General features: G+C 41.2%; 1 protein-coding gene across 9 annotated transcripts in view; it reads right to left on the bottom strand.

Moving 5' to 3' along the window:
• Nucleotides 1-21,131, bottom strand: part of TRMT61A (tRNA methyltransferase 61A) — a 57,202-nt gene that overhangs the window by 21,787 nt on the left and 14,284 nt on the right. For 7 of the 9 annotated variants that reach the window (XR_010989959.1, XR_010989960.1, XM_068160210.1 and 4 more), the window contains exons 1-3: nt 20,635-20,716; nt 17,158-17,569; nt 7,489-7,755 (exon numbers count right to left, since the gene is read on the bottom strand). Coding sequence is in view for 7 of the 9 variants with exons in the window: in XM_068160210.1 (XP_068016311.1) it covers nt 7,489-7,755; nt 17,158-17,488 (598 nt within the window). In the remaining 2 variants the exon portion in view is untranslated. Of the gene's footprint in view, nt 1-7,488; nt 7,756-17,157; nt 17,570-19,979; nt 20,170-20,634; nt 20,717-21,131 lie in introns of those variants that run through there. The other 2 variants (XM_068160209.1, XM_068160208.1) reach the window with 2 other exon arrangements.

The following is a 21,131-nucleotide window of genomic DNA, read 5'->3' as shown; positions in this document are numbered from 1 at the left end:
CAAACAACACACGCTTCTGAAGTGCATGTAGATGTAAAAGAGAGAAGCTGGGGAAGAAATTTCTGTTACAGAATTAGAAAGCTACTATGATGCTCATATGTTATAAAGAAAAATGTTATATTCTGATTATGCAGGGAACTGAACAAATGTCTAACCTAACTAAATGTCAGTTCACAATAACTCTTTGTCTGCAGAGCAAGAGTTTGCAGAGAGACTAGAGACTTACTACTATTTCATTCAGGCTTTTTGGTTTTGGTGTTTTATATTGCATTTAAAAAGGGAAATATATATACAGTAAGTTTGCTCTTATTTATTCTGACTACAAGGGTTTCAAGATATGTTTACGCTTCTGAATTCACATGCTCTAGATTTACAGTCAAAAACTAAGAAGCTTGCACACAGCTGTTGCCATACAAGCTGCAGAGCCGCCTACGGTTATTGTCAAGCCTTCAATTAAAGGCAGAGCACCCCTCATTTTGCCTCGGGATGGTCAGCTGAGCACAGCACATCAACACCAAACTTCCAAACTTGGTGATGATTTATCAGACTGTCTCCTTGCAAAGCAGACTGCTTGAGGAAGGCGAGTTACAGAAAACATACTTTCAAGCTGCTTGGTAGGGAAGAAAGCTCTTGCCTGCAAGAGCTAATATCCAGAGGGGAAGCACAAAAAACCTACTGTTACTTTACTTAATGCACTGCTGGAAGCTTCTCAGGTATAAGAGCGAGAAAACAGAGTAACAGCTGGTATTCCATATGACTGACAGCATCCAGTGGGTTTTAGTATTTCTGCCAATTAAATTTTCCCCCTTTCATACCTAATGTTCTGGTTGTTATTATTATACATCCCTCCTAAATAAAAATACCTAAAAAAGAGGTTGGAAACAGAACCACTGAGTATTTATCTTTATGGAGCCTAACAAGCAGAGGAAGGGTCTCTTCTGCCTTTTCCTGGACACACCATTGGGCAGGCCAGATCTTGCTTGCAGGCTGGAATTGTTTGATTAAGCAGATATTAAGAAAAGACTGGAAAGCTACAATTAGCAAAAGCATGGAAAGCAAAAATAAAATTGCTGTGAGAGGCTGTCTAAAACAGAAAGATTTGTGAAGCTTCAATTGCCATGGTATGTTTAGATCAGTAAAAAAAGTGGACTTCAAGCAGCAGAAAACCAGCACTCAGAAGGACTTGCTCATGTGTTCTAAAAGCAGAGACACCACCATCTTCCACAGACCTGGTGCTCCTGAATTCTCTACACTGTGGGCTGCTCTCTGTACCCCACTTGATTACCAGCTAGCAAACACCCTTTCTGTTGCAATCACCAAGCAGATATAAATCTAGATTTCAGCATTCAGAATTTTCAGATTCTCTAAGAGCCCTCTTGTCCTTTAGACATGAAGAGGCATTTAGCGCTTAAAGAACTTGAATATGCATTGCTTCAACTTGCCATGCCACAGATTCCTTAGTGAATGAAGAAAAGACATGTACTCCCTCCCTCTCCCTTGCTGGGACACACTGCTCTGTCTGTGGATCACAAGGGTGGACTAGAGTAGGGAGCAGTGAAAACAACTGAACGGAAACTTTTTAGTACAAACAGAGTTTGTGTTCTTTCAGAGCTCTCCTTTTAGGAAAGCTACCATTCCTAAATTTGGTTAATGAGATTTGTGTGCCATCATAAATTGATATAGTAATTATCTGAGATTAATCCTGTTCATATTGGGAAGCTGTGTGAGCTTTTTGATCTGAAGAGCTGTCTAAAAATGTGTTTATTCATGTATAATGCATCTGACAAGTGCTACCGTTGAGGAGAAGAGAATAATGAGACTGTATGAAAGCCGTAATTTTTTTTCTACCTTCAGTTTTACAGGGAGTGAGTTAGTTTGAAACATTTAATGGAAAGGTTAAATCTCCCAAACCCGTAGGCTGGAACAAGCCCACACAGTCCTGGCACTCATTATAACCAGCAACGGGGTTGAAATGATATGAAAATGGAAGTACAATTCAGACTGGAACGATTAGAGAAGATGGCTTAAGAGAACAGGGTAACAGAAGATTTGCATCCACAGAGCACAGTACATTTTAACAGACAATATCTAATTAGTAAGCAACACACCCTTGCATCTTTACAAGAGAGCAGTGCCTTGAAGGTTGTGCCTCCTTCAGGGGCAGTTCCTAGTATGTTTCTATATGCAGCTCCAAGCAACAAAATTCTTTCTGCCTTTTTTTTTTTTTTCCAAGCAAGGATTCTACCAGCTCTATTCAGCTGATAACTACATTAGGTTTCAAGTATGGGAAATCTGGCAGTGCTACCCAATCAACAAGAACTCCAATGCATGCTTGCGGTACAGAAAACATGTCCCAAGTTAGGTGCTCTCACTTCTATGCATTACAGTATGTGTCACAAGTGCTCTGACAGGCTTTTTCATCATCTCAATATTATTCAGAAGATGCAAAAAACCCATATGTAGTGCAGCATTATTAAGTTCCAGGGAAAAAGGCCTGTAATTTTAGAAATTATTCTGTGATGTGTAAAGAATATAACACAGCATTTTTATCTCTGGTAAAAGAACACAGCTCCTGGGTTTTGACACTTCGGTGCATTGTCATAATTGGGAGATTACGTTACAAAGAGCTCAAGGAAGTAAAAAAATCACACAGGCATTATCATTGTGTAGGGGTGAGGCAGGAGAGTCACTGAGTAGCATCACCGTGGCATTTACTCTGTGCTAGTAGGACACTAAAAATATTGCCTCTGTAAAAGGGGACAGAACGTCCTTTAAGTGAGTGTGCTTGTGGGCGATTTGATGTAGCTTCCCTGACAAGTGAAATTAGAGGATTTGGCTGTTGGAAGACATTAAAGGATGTTTCTTGATTCAGAAAATAAAATCTTCTCCAAATCACATGCCAGCTCATTAACAGGAGCTTGATGTGATTTTCTGCAAATGTGGCCTTAACCTCTACATTTGTAGATACATCCTTCAAAAGGAATTTATTCCTGCTCACTATTATGTGCTGGCAAAATCATCAACAAGAAGTTAAAATCTAAGCTGGCTCCAAACTGGGGAAGAAAATGTAACAACTTCCTTTAAGGATCCTCTAATCCCAAACTACCTAGAAACTGTGTAACGGCCATTGACCAGTGTTCCACAGCATGGATTACGAGGCAGGAATTATTCTACTTGACTCTTGACACATCAGAGAACCACTTTTACTCAGGCCAGGCTCATGCTGTGCACCTAACCTAACAATCCCTGAAAGATCCAAGTTAGGTTAATGCCTCCCAAAAAGATAAAACAACTGGGGCTGGCTTAGCAAACAGCCAGTGCTTGGGAACCAGATGAAGCTGCTTTGTGGGTCAGTGCCCAGTCCTAGATCCTAGTGGGGTAGCTTTGCACCACACTAGATAGCCCCTCAATGTTGCAAGGATATGCTTCAATGTTAAGTTAGTTTGTGGATATTTAACCTCACCTTGAGTTACCTCTCCTTCAAATCAAAGCAGGTACCACACTAGCAAAGCTATTGCTGACATTTTAGCAAGCATGTATTGCTTCATCCATTTATTCCAAAACAATCTCCTGTGGACATGAAAAACATCAATACCAACTCGAGTACCTCCTGCATGGGTGGAGGACAACAGTATGCTAGACTGTCAGGCTCCACTTCCTGCCCTAACACATTCCCTCTGAAGTCTTCAGGTAGACTGAGCCCAAACTACATCAGCCTCGATTTCACTGCCCTCTTCCCAGTGTGTCTGAACCTGGAGTACTCCCTACCCAGATACCACATGGGTGAGATTTGTGGTCAGGGATTTCAGCCACTCCTCAAAGTCACACCTGGCTGGTTTCAAAACAGGACCATGAATAATCTCCGGGGCTCAAGAAAAGCAGCCAGTGAGACTTTCTACATGGCTGTGGTATTACCCAAAAGCTCCGGGGAGGAGGTAAGCAAACCCAAATGAAAATTGAAACCAGCTTAACAGGGCAATGCCTTACCTGCACCACAGGCTACTGGAGGATGAGATAATATTATTTCTCATAATAACCAAACCTGGCAGGTTAGGACAACAATCAATGGCTATGCTAAGGAGGGGAAAATGCAAACAAGACCTGTTTTAAGTCCATACAAACAAAATAAATGTAAGACTTTGGAAATTAAAACCAACTCCTTCTACAAAGAGCAGAGTACTCTGAAGGGGTCCTCTGATGGCAGGAAACACAGAGGCACAAATAGGAAAACATTCAGAGAGAACTTTCCCAAAGGAGTTTTGGGGGAGGCCTGACAGTGCCATGTTACCTGATACAGGTGGTATCTCAAGGACTCCAGTTTGGCAAACTCATAACTTAGTAGCTTTATAACCCTCAAGAGGGACTAGAAACTCTGAATTTAAGAGTACAATCTTTGAAAGAAAGAAAGGAAATAAAAGATGAGTGTTTTTAATAATTTTATGACTCAGACTGTTAATTTAAACACCACCAAAGGCCAATTTATAATGCAAGAAGCTAATCCAACCTAGTATGTGGCTGTATTTTTCCATATCCTTATCTGAAAATTTAAAATATTTATGAAAATTATTGTACAAATGAGTTTCTGCCTCATCTTCCACAGCCTTGGAAGAAATAAGACAGTACTTATGAGAGCAGAGTAGGTGGGTGCAGAATTATATTCAAAGCACTACAGTATTTAGCTGTGAGATGACTGTGAGTCAAAAGTTTCAGGGCATTTAAGAACCATAGAATAATGAGGATATTTTTGTTACCTCACAATTTTTTTCCTATTCTTCATCTTCAAAAATTTAGCCTGAAGGGGTTAATGGCAACTTTGCAAAAACCACCAAGGTCAGATATTGGGAACAGCAGCTATGACTACAGAAAAGCATTAATCAGCAGATACTGCAAAAGACAAACAGTGCAGGTCTGGAAATGAAAGCAAGTTCTGCAGTGCAGCAGTGCCTGACAGATATTACAGCAGCATTTCTGCTGGAAGTGTGACTGGTGAAATCCGCACAGGAGGATGCAGCTGAAATGCAAGGCTAAACGCTGGCAGAGCACATCACCACAGAAAAGAACCTCCTAGTCACAAACCAACCGTGCCATTATATTCTTTTAGCTCTCCATGGGTCATCAGTGCTTTAAACAGGAGGCTGAGCTACTGGAAGTAGTGCATTTACAGCCTATTGCAAGGCATAACATGAGCGATAAGTGTACTCTTTAAGGAGGATCATTAACGCTCACGTTACTAGCAGCTGCAACTATTCAGGATCTTGAGCTGAAGTAGGAGAGAAAACACTGATTTGATAAGGTTTTGTTAAGGTTGAGGACTCTCTCTTAGATACTGTCTCTGCTGAACACTCCTTTTAAAGAGGAGGCTAGCTGATGCATTATATTGAATTCACCTAGCTCTGCTTTTGTTCAAAGTACTTTAAGGCTTTAGGGAATAAATTACCACTTCCTGTCAGTACAGCTGTGATGCTTGTGCAGCACATCACAACAGAACCCACAGTGTGAATGGCTCAAATGTGACCCTGTCCAGATGTGAGAGAAGGCGTGGTGGGAAAGGGGTGGAACGATGCATTTTCTCCACTTTTATTTTATGACTACACCAACCCATGGCGTGGCAGTGAACAACAGCAGTATGTGCACAGACTGTTCTTACTGCAGAAGAGCTTTATGGGTTTGAAAACACAACAAAGGAGCACTATAAAATTATCTGCCTGCAGTAAGGAAAAGGCAGCAGTTACAGATACCCTTCTATCATATCTTAGATTTGACAGCAGTAAAATAAAACCACAACAGAACTACTCACATGATTTGGAAGAAAACAGAAATGTGCCTGTTTGTATCTATTACTACTGCAGGCAACAGTATTTTACATGAAAACCAGCTATTGTTTATATGCAAAATAAAAAAGTATGCTGCTGGCTCAGTCAGCTACTATGAAACCCAGAAGATGAGCCTTAGACGAATACCAAATCTCAGACACTGGTTGCTCTTTGCAGCAAAGACAGAACCAAGAATCAGCTACCTTGCCTTTTTGACTTGTACATAAAGTACATGATTCCACTTCACAAACACAAAAATACAGGATTTAAAAGCACTTGTAACCTTGTAGCATAGCACAGAAAAGTACATCAGATGGTATTGCCAGTTTGGGACTGTAACACCTTTTGGAAGGTTTCAAATGCTGGAGTGAGACAAGGATTCAAAACTTGGAACTGTTTACACAGCACTGCTTAGTATTCTAAACATGCACCACTTAATTCAAATTGGACTGCGCAATGCAATGCCTTCTAAGATGGGAAGTCAGATGAGTGTTGTGCTCATGAGATTAGATAATTTGAGCATGGAAAGGGCATCATACAGTGCAGTGCAAATTTTTCTCCCAAGACACACTGGAGAGCAGCTACAAATTGGGCTGTAACCTTTGCAGGTACAGAGTGCTAAAAAGTCTCATTATTTTTTCACTTTTTAGAGAAAGACGTGTTATGCTGGTATCAGAAAGCTTTCTAGAACTTCAGTAGTAGTTGAGGTAGCCTAAAAGCTGGGCTGGTCCTGACTGAGCAAGGTAATACATTCAGTGACTTTTAAGAACAAACTTAAATCCTTTGATTTCAAGAAGGCGTAGCAATTCATTTCAAGCCAGGCCTGTGCTTACCTACTTCAACACAGAACTGGGCCTTGGCACATAATTGAGTTTTACTAAACTCACATCCTACCATGGGCACTGTTCAGCACTTCATGCTGTCTTGTTTAGAAAAGTCACTTTTGTGGATGGAAGTGATCTGGCACAAGTTAGTTCGGGTCCACACTAACACAGTTACACTAGTGTAACATCAGTTAGAGGAAAACTTATTCCAGGATGAAAGTATGATGACTGACACAATCCATCCAAGACCTCAACAGCAGTTCTCACTTGCTGTCGCAATCCCAGAATAACTGGCATAAACTAGAACAACCTTTTATGTTCCACTCCCACTGCAACCAATGTCAAACTTCTCATTTCCAACATCAGAGATTTAAAGCAGAAATTGGCAAGCCTATTTAAGCATAACCACATATTCTTTAACATTATTGATGGGGTGCTCTATTAAATAGGTCCAAATCTGCAATGACTGAAGTGTGTCTGCACACCTTTTACATAAACACCTTTCCACTGAATTGCCAAAGAAATTTGCTTTCAGCATTTATTGTTACTGCTGCTTCCCACACAACTCAGATCTAGCAAAATGCACTTAACAAAGGTTCAAAGGGTTTTTCATGAACTGCCCATGCTAATTGTAGCAGCTAGCACAGGCCTGCAGGAAAAAGTGGTTCTCCTTTCAAATCTTCCACTGTAAATTGAAAACCTCTCTTGAAGGTTTTTCAGCCTTAGAAATGTCTATAGACTGACATTTGAGAACAGTGATCACACAGTGGAAGTGAGCAGATCTACCATATGGCTCAAAGGCAAAGATGTGTGCATGCACAGTACTTCCTGAACAGAAAAAGTGTGGTTACCTTCATCTTTTAAGGCTGACTTTGCATGTCCTATGGCTTCCCATGGAGATGGAATATCTAGGAACACAGCATCTGCAATGTTTGAGACACCAAACCCATTTTTGCAGACATCCTGGTTGGTCACTGTGACCAGATGCTCCACCCCATGCTCCCGAAACTCCTCCTTGGCCTTCTCTGCTCTCTGTTGGTGGAACTCCACGGTGTACAGGTGCCCTGTGGGAGCCACTGTCCTGATGAGAGCATGGGAGAGAGATCCACTGCCTGTACCTAGAAAAGACAAATAACTCATTAGGTGCTTTTTTTGACAGGGTTAAACATTAGACCAAAGGTCTCCATTAGTCTTGAATACTTGAACACTTACTCAAAACTCAAACAAACAGAAACCTTTGGTTAAACTACTGAAAGAGAACTGAAAGAGAACAGTCCTTCCTTCACAAAGAGAGGGGAACTAAATGATCTAGGAAATGGTCTTCAAGGTTGTCAAAGCATTAATTAAAAATCTGGCAAACTCAGGACCTGTCCTCTCTCCCTGGAGTAGAAAAAACAATCCCACGGGTCAGCTATAGCTCTGACAAGTGCCACAAGAGAACAGGAGGAAATAAACATGACAGGAAAAATCCAGGGAAATTAACCAGAGAGGGTTTTTCAAAGTGCCAGACTTCTAGGGTGAAAAGAGATGACAAGATTTTAGCATATTTTCAAAGCCTTATACTTGATTAAAACAAAGAAGAGATCACAGAATCACCAAGGTTGGAAGAGACCTCAAAGATCATCAAGTCCAACCTGTCAGATGTTGGTAAGTGCCTGTGCTTGAAAGTTCCATTGATGTCCATGCAAACAAACAGCCTTCAGGACATGGAGACTGTTTTGCTCAGGCCTCTTAAGAGACACTGGCAATCCTCAGCTCCCACTGGCCTCTGGGCTCCTTCCACTCATGGTGGCTGAACAACCTGACTTCACAGGTGAATTACAGACATACATGCCTACACAACCTTTACAAAGCCTAGTGAGATCCATCACATACCTGAAGTCAGATGTAAGTACAATTCCCATGTACAACCAGGGACTATCCAGACAGAGTTTTTCCTCTTGTTTTAGTCTGGTATTTTAGGAAACTTATTTTAACTGATCCATTGGTGTATTAAATAGATGAATGACTAATAACTAACGTTTTCACTGAAGAAAACACCCATGTACCGATTCACATTTCATATTACTCACTCAAGTGGCATTCAACAGAATAACCCCCCCAAACTCAAAATCCCACAGCAACACCAAGATATCTCTTTACTGATTTATAAATCTGTACTTGGAACACATTTCTTCTGTAGAAAAAAAAATATCTATTTCTAGCTATCATCGATGACTGTTCAGGCTACATTTCAAGTTCTTTCAACTAACAAAAATATAAAAAACAAAACAAAACAAAAAATAAAAAGGACAGAACCTGAAGTACAGCAGTGGTGGAGAATGCTCAGAAACTAGTAGAAAGGAAATTAATTAGGGGACATAGGGACTGGTACAAGTGCTTAATTGGAGCAATACTTTCCATAACTGCGCAGGAAGTCAAGAGTTTACTGACTGATCCAAGGTTCTTGCCCCCTAGTCACACAAGGGGAGGAACACTGTCGTGACACTATATTTAATCAGACAGCTCTGAAAGGGAGCCATTCAGACTGTAAACAGAGCTCAGGGCCCATGTTTACCACCAGATCAATCAACGGCACTGCGGAATCAGCACTACTTCTCTGCTTCCCTCTGAGAGGGCTCTGACCCCAACAGGCAGACTGGCACCCTCCCCTCAGCTTTAATGAGGCAGATTAGGCAGGGATGTAGGACCTACAGGTTTTAGCATTGGCCTCAGAGAGTTCCAAAAGAGAGAAACTGTGACACACAGGTTTATTTAAAGTGAAAATCCATACATTCATGACAGTATTAAAAGAAAGCAAACAAACCCCGAAAGACACACCTGCATACATGAAGAACTATCTGGTCATGGCACTTGAAATGTCCCCATAAGCTTTTCCCTGGTTGAAAGGAGTAATGGTAGCACAGCAGCCACATGGTTGTAAGAACTGAATGGTACATGGGATAGCACAGAAAGAGCATTTAATTGATTTTTTTTTTTTTAAGGACAAGAGTGAAGGACTATTGTCAACAGGATACCAAAAATTACGGGATTTCTGCCTTTACATTTCACACCAGAAGGCAGAACTGCAGATCTGAGACCTTTTGCAAACTGATGGTATTTGTTTTACCTCTCAAATGGGCAATGCTGCACACTTTCTGCACTTTTCTCTGCTCACCTAAAGGAATGAACAGGCCGATCAGCACAGCTGGGCTCTAGGCAGAAGAGAGAGGCAGCCTGTGCACAGATCCAGTTTCCTTGTTCATACACTTTTACATTTTTAATCACTTTCCTTTTAAGCCACAGAAGATACTGTTTGTCTTCATCCCAGGAAAACCCAGGAATATTTTTTGGCTTCTTTTCTGTATTCTTTTTTCATCCACAAACACTCCAAGCCAAACCCTGAACTAAACTGTTGGAAGTCACCACTTGCAGGTGTATTACTGACTGAGCTTTTTAAAACAAAGTTGGCAGGAATTATTTATTGCTGGCTGGCTACCACAAACATGAGAATAATACACATGTATCACATTTTAGCATATCAAATTCCATCACACTAGCATCAGTAATGAGTATACTGCTGAAGATGCTGCCTGCCTTCTCTGTGACAACACTCTCGAAACTGGAGGAAACAAACAAGATGACTATGAATCACCCATCACTATAAAATCTCTCCTTGAAAAGTCGACATCCCCCAGCCCTGTAAAACGATGATGACCCTCAACTAGTTCAGCAAGCTTGATGTAATTCATTAAGAATGTGAGAGGGTCTGGCAGTTCAGCATGAGTCCGTGCTCAATACAACCTCAAAAGCCCCATCAGCACTGCCTAAAGAAAGGAGAGCTCAACTCCATGGTTCTGTGATGTTGTAGATGATTAAATGAACGTTTATATTCACCTTCTCCCCTGCAAACCTACATCATTCAACACTTAAATCCTCCTGTCACCTTCTGAATTTTCAGTTTCTCTTTGTCCTTATTTCAAAATCATTACTGAAAAAAGTAATATGAAAGGTATTCTTGGCATGAGACAGAATCAGTCAGGAAAGAAACAAAGTGCAAAGAGTACTACTGAAGACTGGAACTAGAATGCTACCAAACGTGAAATATCATAGCTGAATTACCTGTATACGAAATAAACAAAAGTCCTGAATGCTCAAAAATTAGTATTTTGTATCAGAAGAGGCAAGGTAAGAACTGGATGGACTTCAATAGATTTCCAGTCTCATATAGGTGCAGTGAAATAGCTATGGTCCTGATTTGACCTAGAAAGTGGAAGGTAAGATAGCTTCTAGAACAAGCACAGTTTACAATTTTTACACCTGGATGCCTGCCTCTCTGACAGCTTGTACTATAAATAGCCTTAGAAATGGTTTGCTCTCTGCCACAGGACAATGACCATTTAACTACAGCATATTAATCATGAATGAACTCTACAGAAGAGAGGTAAAAAGACGGCCATTCAGATGGTACTGAAGACATTCTTAATACCAGACCTGCTGTTAGAGCTCACTTTAGGTGACCACTTTGGTCATTGCTAATGCCTTTGGAAAATACAATGCTCTTTTACACTGACTGTTCTGTGATCCTAACTTCTCTAGTCAAAAAGCAGACATCTGCATTGCAGGCATTCAATGAAACACCACATGGTGGTCCCAAACAAAACATACTCAAAGCTCACAATCTGAGAAGGCAGCACTGTGTAGGGGATTGGCATGAGGATGGGAAAGTGATCCACCTTAGTCTAAAGAATTAACAGCCTGTATTAAAACCACATGAGTTAGAAGGCAAATGACCTTGCAGACCACTGTAGTAGCCTTCCCTTCTTCTTGGGCTCAAACATACTTTATTCTTCTTCTGATACACCAAGGCTCACAGGAGTATTTCTGCCCTCTCCCAAGACAACACTGTAGTTTTAGAAGGATTTCAATCTTAACAAGTGGTCACCTAGACTCTAGCTCAACACCTACTGATATTCCTTCTGATCTCTATACAGGAAATACTTCACAAATTAACTCCTCAATCATTCCCCTTGATCTCAAACAGATCCATTCTTCTCACTCTTAGCTTATTCAAGTGACAGCTTTTCCATAGAAGCCTACACACACCACAGCCATCTGGAGACAATGCCCATGTTCAGACTGTTTCTCACCTTTTCAAAGCTGCAGTGGACAACATCTGATCTGTCTGAAAACAACATGTGCTATTTTAACACAGTATAGATCCACAGAATGCTATCAAGAGAAATGCTGAGTGTTACCACAGCATTTAGCATTGCACTTGACTGATAGCTGAAAAAGAGAGTACATTTTTACACTGTTTTCTGTTTAGTCTGGTTTATTATTGCAGGCTATTACTTGTCTCACCTTCCCTAAAAAAAATCTCACCATGGGTCCTGTTTAAAAAAGGAACTAGGAATTGTGATTTAGGACCTATTGATATTTATGGCAGTGCATAAGCAAACACATTTTGGAATAAAGCTCTAAAAGCTTTTAAGTGCATGCAAAGAATGGCTTGAGTTGGAAGGGACTTTAAAAATCATACAGTTCCAACCCCCCTGCAGGGATTCCTCTCACTAGACGAGGTTGGTCACCTAACAATTTACCAATATGTCATCTATACAACAGTGGTCACACAAAGTAATGCTCAGCAGTTATTTTTCATGAAAAGAACTTCCTCTTACCCTTAGTTTTACCTAGGTTCATATTGATTGAAAACAAGAAAAGTATGCAGAGTATTACTTGAATAGTCAATACAGTATCTAGTAACATTTTTACAGAACTGAAGTTTCTACTGCAAAATTTGGCTAAGATATTCTAAAATGAGTAAATACAACAAAACAATGACAGTCTTGCTGCATTTGTCTCCTAGCTACACCACTTAGACCTAGCAAATAATAAGTCATGAGTCAGCCATGAAAACGGAAGGAAAAGAAAAATTAATCTTAAGACAGTTAACTCTACAGCTAGTGTCTGTCAAGAAACACTGAACAGATAAACACTGCTCACTCTACATGACAAGTTTATGTAACAGAAGAACCATTAATGATCTTTAGCAAATACATCAGGAGATATTAAGCACCTGATGAAAATTAACCCAAAGATCGTACCGTAAAGATAAGTCAAGGGCAAAAATGGTGGCAGAAGTGAGACACAGCAAGAAAAGAGACAAAGTGAATGAGGAGGAGAGGGAAGGAGATGAGCTGGTGGCTGAATGAGGAAACCACAATCAGGAAGTTCCCTTTACAAAAGATTAGGGTTTTCTTCTGTTTATCTATTGTCGACACCGTGCTGAATTAGGCACTTTAGGGAGCTCACATCAGAGAGGGCTACTGTTCACTGACTAGATTGAGGAGTTGAGAGAAAGATAGTAAGGAAGTTTTTAAGGCTGACACTGCCTACAAAAAGAAGGAGAACATGACAACTGAAAAGATTTTTTCCTTATAGACTGAAAAGTTGGCATTCTTAGGGAAGGATCTTCTGTGAATGGACATAATATTGTTAAGTTCAGAACTGCAGGTGAAATACATGTGGTAGACAAGTGAAATGTTAGGATGAAAGTGAGTCCAGAAAGTCTGGAAACAAATGCTTCAGGGTATGAACAACATTACTCATCCGTTGCAGGTCAGCCCCAAGTCTGAATATATTAGAGTGATGTCTTATGTGGCCAGTTTTGGTTAAGTCCTTTGGTATGTCAAGAGAATAATATGCTGCCCCATGTTTGTACCAAAGAGGCCCTTCTTATACTTCAAAAGGTGCTATCCAAGGATTAAGTTTTCTAATTCCTCTCTCACTCTAACCTGAACAGCTGCTAAGAGGTAGATAAGGGAGACATCATAAAACACACATTTAATTAGCATGAGCATTTTTCAAAGCCAAATTAATACTTAGAAACTTTGATCAGTAGTTTATGCTAAAGGTAGAGTTGCAAACAGTTTACATACACTTATGCCACAAAAATTGTAAACACAACCAGTATTTATCCAAAAATCAGAGTAGTCATAAGCATACAGTTACCTTGCTGGGGACTCTGCAATAAACTATTAATCATTCATTGAGTATCCATTAACGATTAAGTCTTCACTAATTTTTTATGAGGGTACTCTTAACAAAATATATATCAAGGCTGTGACTGTGAAAATTTCATAACTGTTTTTGAAAAGCTCCAGTATAAGGCTGGCCAGCAGCTCTCATGACTCCTCAGAGAAACTAGGAGGACCCAGAATACTGTTCTCAGCCTTGAGAAATCCAGTCTGTGGGCTCATAAACACATTGGTGTGTGGCAATAAACAGAATTTAACAATTCTGAATTTGGGATTTAGCTGAAGTGACACAAAAAATCCAATTAACATTTTTGCACGTGAGCCTGATTTTGTTGAATGCTGAAGGATCACTGGGATAATGATTAGAATGGTTCTGTCTAGGTTACATTTTGTCTAAATACAATGCTCCCTCATAACAAAAATATTTTGGAGATTTTTCTGTTTAAATGAGGTTTCACAGTGCTGTACTGCATTGCCTGGCCAATTTAGATGGTTAGGACAGACACATGGAGAGAAGTCAGTAGAAAGGCCTCAATTTATGGGCATTGTAAAGGGATAAACACCCCACAACCAAAACCCCCACAAACAAACAAAAAAAGGTTCCACACAATTTTGTTTGGAAAAAATATCTGAAAAGTTTCCGATTAGTCCAATGTAGTCTAAAATGTAAAAACCTCAACATCTGTTGCCAAACTAAGTTAATATACTACATGCAGCTGTAATCACTGGACTGCAAACAGCCTTGCCTGGAAAGATGACATCAAGATCGGTTTTGGAGAGTATGGTGACATACAAAAGAGAAGATTCAGCTTATTCCTTTGTCTAGACAGTGGCTGCACATACAATAAACAAAAACGCTATCAGAGTCACCTGATGAGAATGATAGTTTCACACTACTAGGCCACCCACTGCAAGTATTTTAGCAGCCATCTCAAGTATCCTTCAATTCTGGAAAGCTCCAGCTGTTAAAGACAACATCAAAGTGGGGGACTCCTCAGACCAGAGACCAATGCTTTCAAGAGATCTTAGCTCCAGCAACAGTGCTAACAGTTTTAAATCTCAATGTACCTTTATAAATTAGAAATTAGAAGATCGTATTCCTACACCTCCAGCACGAAACATCAAGCAGATGCCGAGCTCTCTTACAGCATCAACAGAGTGTGCTTGGACCATTTTAATTATGCATGCATTGCTAACGAGCTTGCTCTTTATGTATTTATTGAAGACCATTAAAAATAGTAAAACCTGTATTAATAAATCAGCTATGTCAAATTATGATTAATCAATTTCAACAGCATAATATAAGTGAAAAAAAAAATTAAGCCTTCTGGTTATTCTACTGCATTTTTCTAGTCATAAACAAAAGATCATTTACAATCATATTCACAGCATTACAGCATAACACAGAGGGTATCTCATCTTACTACATCTTTTCTTCATACAGCTGTGGAAACCAATCCACAATTCTACTTGCTTACACTGGGTAAATGCAGGGCACTCTTTCACAATTTAATTAGTAAGACAAGAGGAAAAGAGCTTGGCCTGTTTGCAGTGCCTGCTTTGGTAGTCTGTACAGCTACTATGCCTACCAGTTCAATTTCAACCAATAAAAAAGACAGACCTCCATGCTCATTAATGCACGAAATACATCTAAACCCAGCACCAACAGGAAGCAGACTAGACCAGATTTCCTCTCGTTTCTATTAATCACCATTGGGCTGGTTCCATCTAGGCCACACAAGGTTAATCTAGAACTAATGATTTTGGATCACTGAATACTGCCTAATTTAGAATGGCACCAAAGCAGGTTACATCATCACACCAGAGGCTCCAGTTATCAATACCTGTAAAAATTTAAATTCAAATCACAACTTCTGGGCAGTTGTAAGCATAATTGGCAGCAAGGTCTGCTTGTGAATGGTGAATCTCTCAAGCAATACAAACAAAATTACACTAGTAAAATTGTTCACCTCTCCTGGTAAGCTAAAGTTGCAACACTTAGACAACATAGACATTAAAATAAATCTGGCAAGTTTCCCACTAGCAAAAAGGATTGTTTGTGGCTAAGACTTTTGACTCTTAACATTTCTGGGAATCTGAATAGGTCACCTCATCATGTGTTTCTTTTTCTTGGCTGTTTAGATAGATGAGCTTTTTAAACACTTTCATCCTCTCTAGGTACCTTTGACATTACTGAAAACATTTTACATGCAGTTCTGTATTTTAACACTCACATATTCCAAGTGTGGCAGGACACAGAGCAATTCAATTCTCCCCCACCCTAACTTGCTGTATTTGTTTTTCCCATCCTCTCTAAACACAGGGAGGGGAAGAGGTGAAGAGCTGTCCAATGAACAATGCTACTTTCCATGACAACCCTAAAAATGCCTGATCAACCTACAAAGCATTCAACTGTTTTAGCAGTAGCAAGGTTCCTGCATATGGCTTTGTCTGTTTGAAGTGCTGCTATACAGCAAGCTTCGTATACCATCTGTTTCTTAATGGGTTCAACTGGATGCAGAGACAAGTGGTGTTTTAGTTGTGGTGGAAAATGGTCATTATGCCTGAAAAGCTTCCCAAAATCATGCTTGGGTGGGAACATGAAATGCTGAATGCAGTGCAGCACGATCCTGTCATGCTGATCCTTTGCCTATATCTATGCTTGGGAGGGAAGTGTATGAAACTGCTTCATAAAAACTCTCATAGGAAACAGACAGGAAAACTAAGGACAAACTACCTGTTTGTGTTTTTCCAAACTGGAGAGATGCACTCATATCAAGCAAGCCTACTACTGTCTGCAGTAATAAAGTCATGAAGGTGTTATTATAAATCATACTTAACCATGAAGAAGATCTATTAATATACAATTTCAGTCCTTACTTGCAAATTAAACAAAATAAAGGAACCCATAATAAATTAAACCAAATTTAGAAACAAAACACAGCCCTGTGATGAACACATTGTATTACACAGCTACAGTAATTTTGTGCACAGTGGCAGTGGTACAAATGGATTGTATTCTGGAAAAGACAAAATAGATGTACTTATATGGTATCATATTATATAAATACTGCCAATTTATTTCCCTTATTGGTTCATCAGAGTCTCTTTCACTAGTTAATCTCTGCAATGTTCTCTGAAACTGCAATTTCAAAGCCTGAATGTTGATTCAAATCATGTATTTAACAATATATTGAAGTATAACAGTTTCAGAATAGGCAAAGAAAAATGTTTATATATTTATTCTAACAAGATTAATTAATCAAACATACCCAAAAGTATACCCATAAATGAGGCCAGCATACTGAGGTAACATCACTTGTTGAAAAAACAGCAGCTGGTAACACAGGCACGAGACAGACTTACTCAGTGTGTAGGCTGGGAAAACTGTACCTCAATGGAAAAAAAGAGAATTTTCGCAGAATGCAAGGGCAAATCTGTTTTGTCATGAAAATGTTAGTGCTAGAGCTGCAGAAAGGATTTCAATACATCAATTATTACCTGATTCACATACTATGGAGCCTGGCTTCAGTTCTAACATCATGGTGATTATAGAAATGTCAGTGGAATATAGAATCTGTGTCCTGTGTGGAAGATTCATGGTCCACAGTTCTGGAGTCGGATGAAGGATAAACACCCATCCTCCTTTACTGCAGGTCACTTTGGAGCCATACTTCTTGCCTATGAGGTCCGTGGAATGTCTGATGACCCCATACTTAGTCTGAGTTACAGAGCCATGCTGGACTTTCACAGGGAACATGGATTCATGGCCCAAGAACACAATAGCTGTGTCACCATCCTTTATTCTATCTCCATATTCAACAAAACTCATTGTGATAGTCTTGTAGTTGGCTGATGGATGTCACATATATGAGAGTAAAGACCAAGACAGCTTTGCAGGCTCACGATGAAGCTGAAACAACACACATAAACTCAAGTAATTATATTTTCCCCAATAAAGAACAAAACCACACCGCAAATAAGATTTTAGCAGGAGAACTCTGTTAAGTTCAAGGATCTCTCCCCACCAGCGTACTCCTGATCCACTTAAAATCATGGAAAGATCCCAGAGATTTGAATGCAGTTAGCATTTCCCCCATTTTACATTACATTTGTGGGAAAAATGATCATGTACTCAGCCTGGTCCACAATACTACAGAGAAACTTGCAAGGCTGAGTGAGTTGAGGCTGTTCCATCTGGAAAATGAAAGACCTTAATAACGGTTTTCTAGTATTTAAAGGGGGCTTACAGGAAAGATGGGGAGAGACCCTTTATCAGGGAGTGCAGAGACAAAATGTGTAAAGGTTTCAAGATGAAAGCGGGTAGATCTGAACTAGATACAAGAAAGAAATTGTTTACTGTGAGGATGGTGAGGCACTGGAATAGGTTGCAGAGAAAGGCTGTAGATGTCCCCTCCCTGGAAGTGTTCAAGGCAAGGCTGAGTAGGCTGTTGAGCAACCTGATATCATAGTGGAAGGTGTCACTGCCCATTGCAAGGGCATTTGAACTAAATGATCTTTAAGATTCCTTCTAACCCAAACCATTCAAAGATTGTGTTAGTATCAACTTCAGCACTCTGTTCAATTCCAGTTCACAAGCTCTCAGAGTATGCTGTAAGCAGTAACTTTTATTTCCTTCTGCTAGCTTATCCCTTGGTGATTTACAACATAACCATTACTTGCCCAGATACCAATCACTAGTTATTAGGACCATGAAAAGGTTTAATTAATAGTTTTCCAAATCAAGGTTTACAGACAAGATAAAGGTAGTATCTGCATTAATTTATGCATAAATTTTATTAACTATGAGGAAAACTATGCCATTGGGGGGCACGAAGCAATTGTCTGTGCTGGAGCTAAATGTAAACAACCATTTGCAAGCTAAAGCAAACAGTTCTATCACTTTAGCCTCATGGTCTCAGAACTGCTTAGAGAATTACAATTAAATTTTGTCATCTTTGAGAAAATAATCCAGAAACTAGAAGGCAGCCCAGACTGAAACCTGGTATTGCCGTTCAGACAAGGTAGCTAACTGTGTAAGCTGCAGGTTGATCAGTCCACAGAAAGAATTGTTTAATGAAGAAATGGTGATCCCAAAGTTAGAAATTAAAGTCTATAACAGAAAGCTATGAAAGTTAAATTTCTGGTATTTCTTCCATGAAGTAATTAAAAGTGGCAGTACTTTTGGTTTCAGAGCAAGTGTTTGAAACCATGACATATACTGACCGTGTAACAGCCTTGTCCTACTTCGTAATTTTTATTAAAAGCTTTCAATGCTTGAATTCTAGCCTGGTTTTGTTGACCAAAATTAATTCGCTGTTAAGTAGCTAGATTTAAATTTTTTTAGTTACTGATACTGATAAACAAATGTGTTTGTGGCCAAAACTTCCAAAGCTTATGATGTGTTTATTGCACAAGTTATTCAGATACCAAAGCAGAATTGGACTGTCCGGACATATGATGAAATAGTAAGAAAAGCATCCCATGAATTCAGAATTGTATACATACTGAACCTTGTGAGATAGTACAAATGCTTAACCAAGGTGTATAGCTTCTGATTCATGTAGAGTTTCTTATTCATGTCCCAATCTTTCATAAATGATCCTTGTAGGTTGTTTTTTTCTAGATACTATTAATGCAATGTAGTTTTCAGCTCTTAGAACAGTACTATTTGAAAAAGAACTTGACTGTAAACCAATCCTCTCACAGTACTGAGACTGTAGTTGTCCCTGCAACTTATCTGCATGGACATGGAGAGCATTATTCTCCCTTTGACTACACAAACTGGCCTCTAGTTTCTTTGCCTTCCTTTGAGCCACTACACTTACCACAGTGAATTGGCATAACGATGTATGCTGATATCACAAGACAGATCTCTTGGGTTCAGATCTCATCTGGCAGGTTATATTAATATACTTTGGGTAAATGTGAGGTCCATGAGTTTTGGTAGTTTCTTTGTCTCCCCCTGTGGCATGGGGCACAATGATCTAAAAGTGCTCATTTTAAACAATTTTGAGTCATCTTCCGTTCCCTTTGCAGGGCCTCATGTACTGCTCTTACCTGTGCCACCATTACTGTCTGGGTAGCACACAGATCTCTTGGTACAGTATCACTTTTGCCACATGGGGCTGTGGAGTGGAAGGGGAGATGAGGCAGTGGTTTGCGGCAAAGGGTTAGGACTTTTCTAAGACAAATAGGCTTGCCTCAACTTTACATTTCCCAGGACTGCAGTGACCTAAACTCAGTAACCAGACGATCCCTCGTAGCCTCACAAATTAAACCACTGAAATGACTGTGTTCCTTCAACCAAAAGCCAGATGTACCTCTCCCTCTCCTGACCAGTTTCCGCGCAGACCCGGCAGGCTGCCTCTCCTCTCTCTCAGAAGCCTGGCTGCTTGACACGGCATTTGAGAGAGCCTCCCGTGGAGGAGGAGGCAGGCATAACCGCCTCATCCCCCGGGACGCGCAGGACCCTTGGTAACGCGAAGGCTGGTGGACCCTGCCCAGCCACTGCAGGAAGCCTGTCGCGGGTCGTAGGGCCTCCCGCCGACCCCAAGGGCCGTTTCTCTCCGCGCTCCCTGAGCAGCAGCCCGGCTCCCCTGCCGGGAGGGCGGCAATGCGTTTCCCGCGCGACGGGAATTCATCATCCCGCCGCAGAGGGCCCGAGACCCCATTGCTACTCAGGGCTGCGTCCAGGGTTCAGTGATCTAACTCGGTATTTGCTGGGGGGGAGTGGGGGGTGGGGGTGTCGGGAGAGGGGTGTGTAAGTGTGAGGGTTAAAAGCACGGACTAAGGAGGAAAGGGGAGAGTGCCCGCCGGCGAGGTCAGAGGAGGGATTAGACTGCAAGAGAGCAGCATTAACCCGTGACGGGCCCGTGCGGCAGCTCTGCGGCAATGGGGAGCGCCTTCGTCCCAAGCCTCCCGCCGCTCCACTGGGCCTCGCGTCCCCCCAGCACTCCCCGTCCCCACAGCCGTTACCTTCCGGAGCTGAGCCCCGCCAGCAGGCCCGGCTCCGCTCTCCTCACACGCGGTGCCCGCCCGGCGCCTCCCTCCGCCCCGGTCGCAGGCTGCTGACGCTCCAGCCTCCTCGCCGCCTCCGCCCTGACAATCTTGCCGGGAGCCGGTGAGTCGCCGCCGCCAGTGCCCGGCGCGGTGAGACCCAGCTCCCGCCGCCCGCAGCCCCATCGAGGCACCCATCCCCTCGGCCTTCAGCCCTGCAGCCCGCTGCTGCCCCGACCTAGCCTCCTGCCCTCGCAGGGCTCCTTGCCGAGTTGCTGAGGAGAAGGCACAGTCACTGACCATGCTCATCAGCCCTCCGGGAACTCCTCGCCGAGCCGGCCGGAGTGGCCCTTCCTCGGCGAGGGGCGGCCGTCCCAGCTAGCTGTGAGGGTGCAAAGGGGCAGCCTCCCTTCTTAACACCTCTTAGTTGTGAGAAATTGTAATATTTGGCTTTCGCAAGGGGAATTGTGAAACCT

The sequence above is a fragment of the Melanerpes formicivorus genome, unplaced genomic scaffold, assembly GCF_026170545.1.
Source record: "Melanerpes formicivorus ecotype bairdi unplaced genomic scaffold, bMelFor1.0.p_v2 SCAF_48, whole genome shotgun sequence".
NCBI lineage: Eukaryota > Metazoa > Chordata > Aves > Piciformes > Picidae > Melanerpes > Melanerpes formicivorus.
The sequence above is the reverse complement of the archived record's forward strand: the minus strand, read 5'-3'. Positions and strand labels throughout refer to the sequence as shown.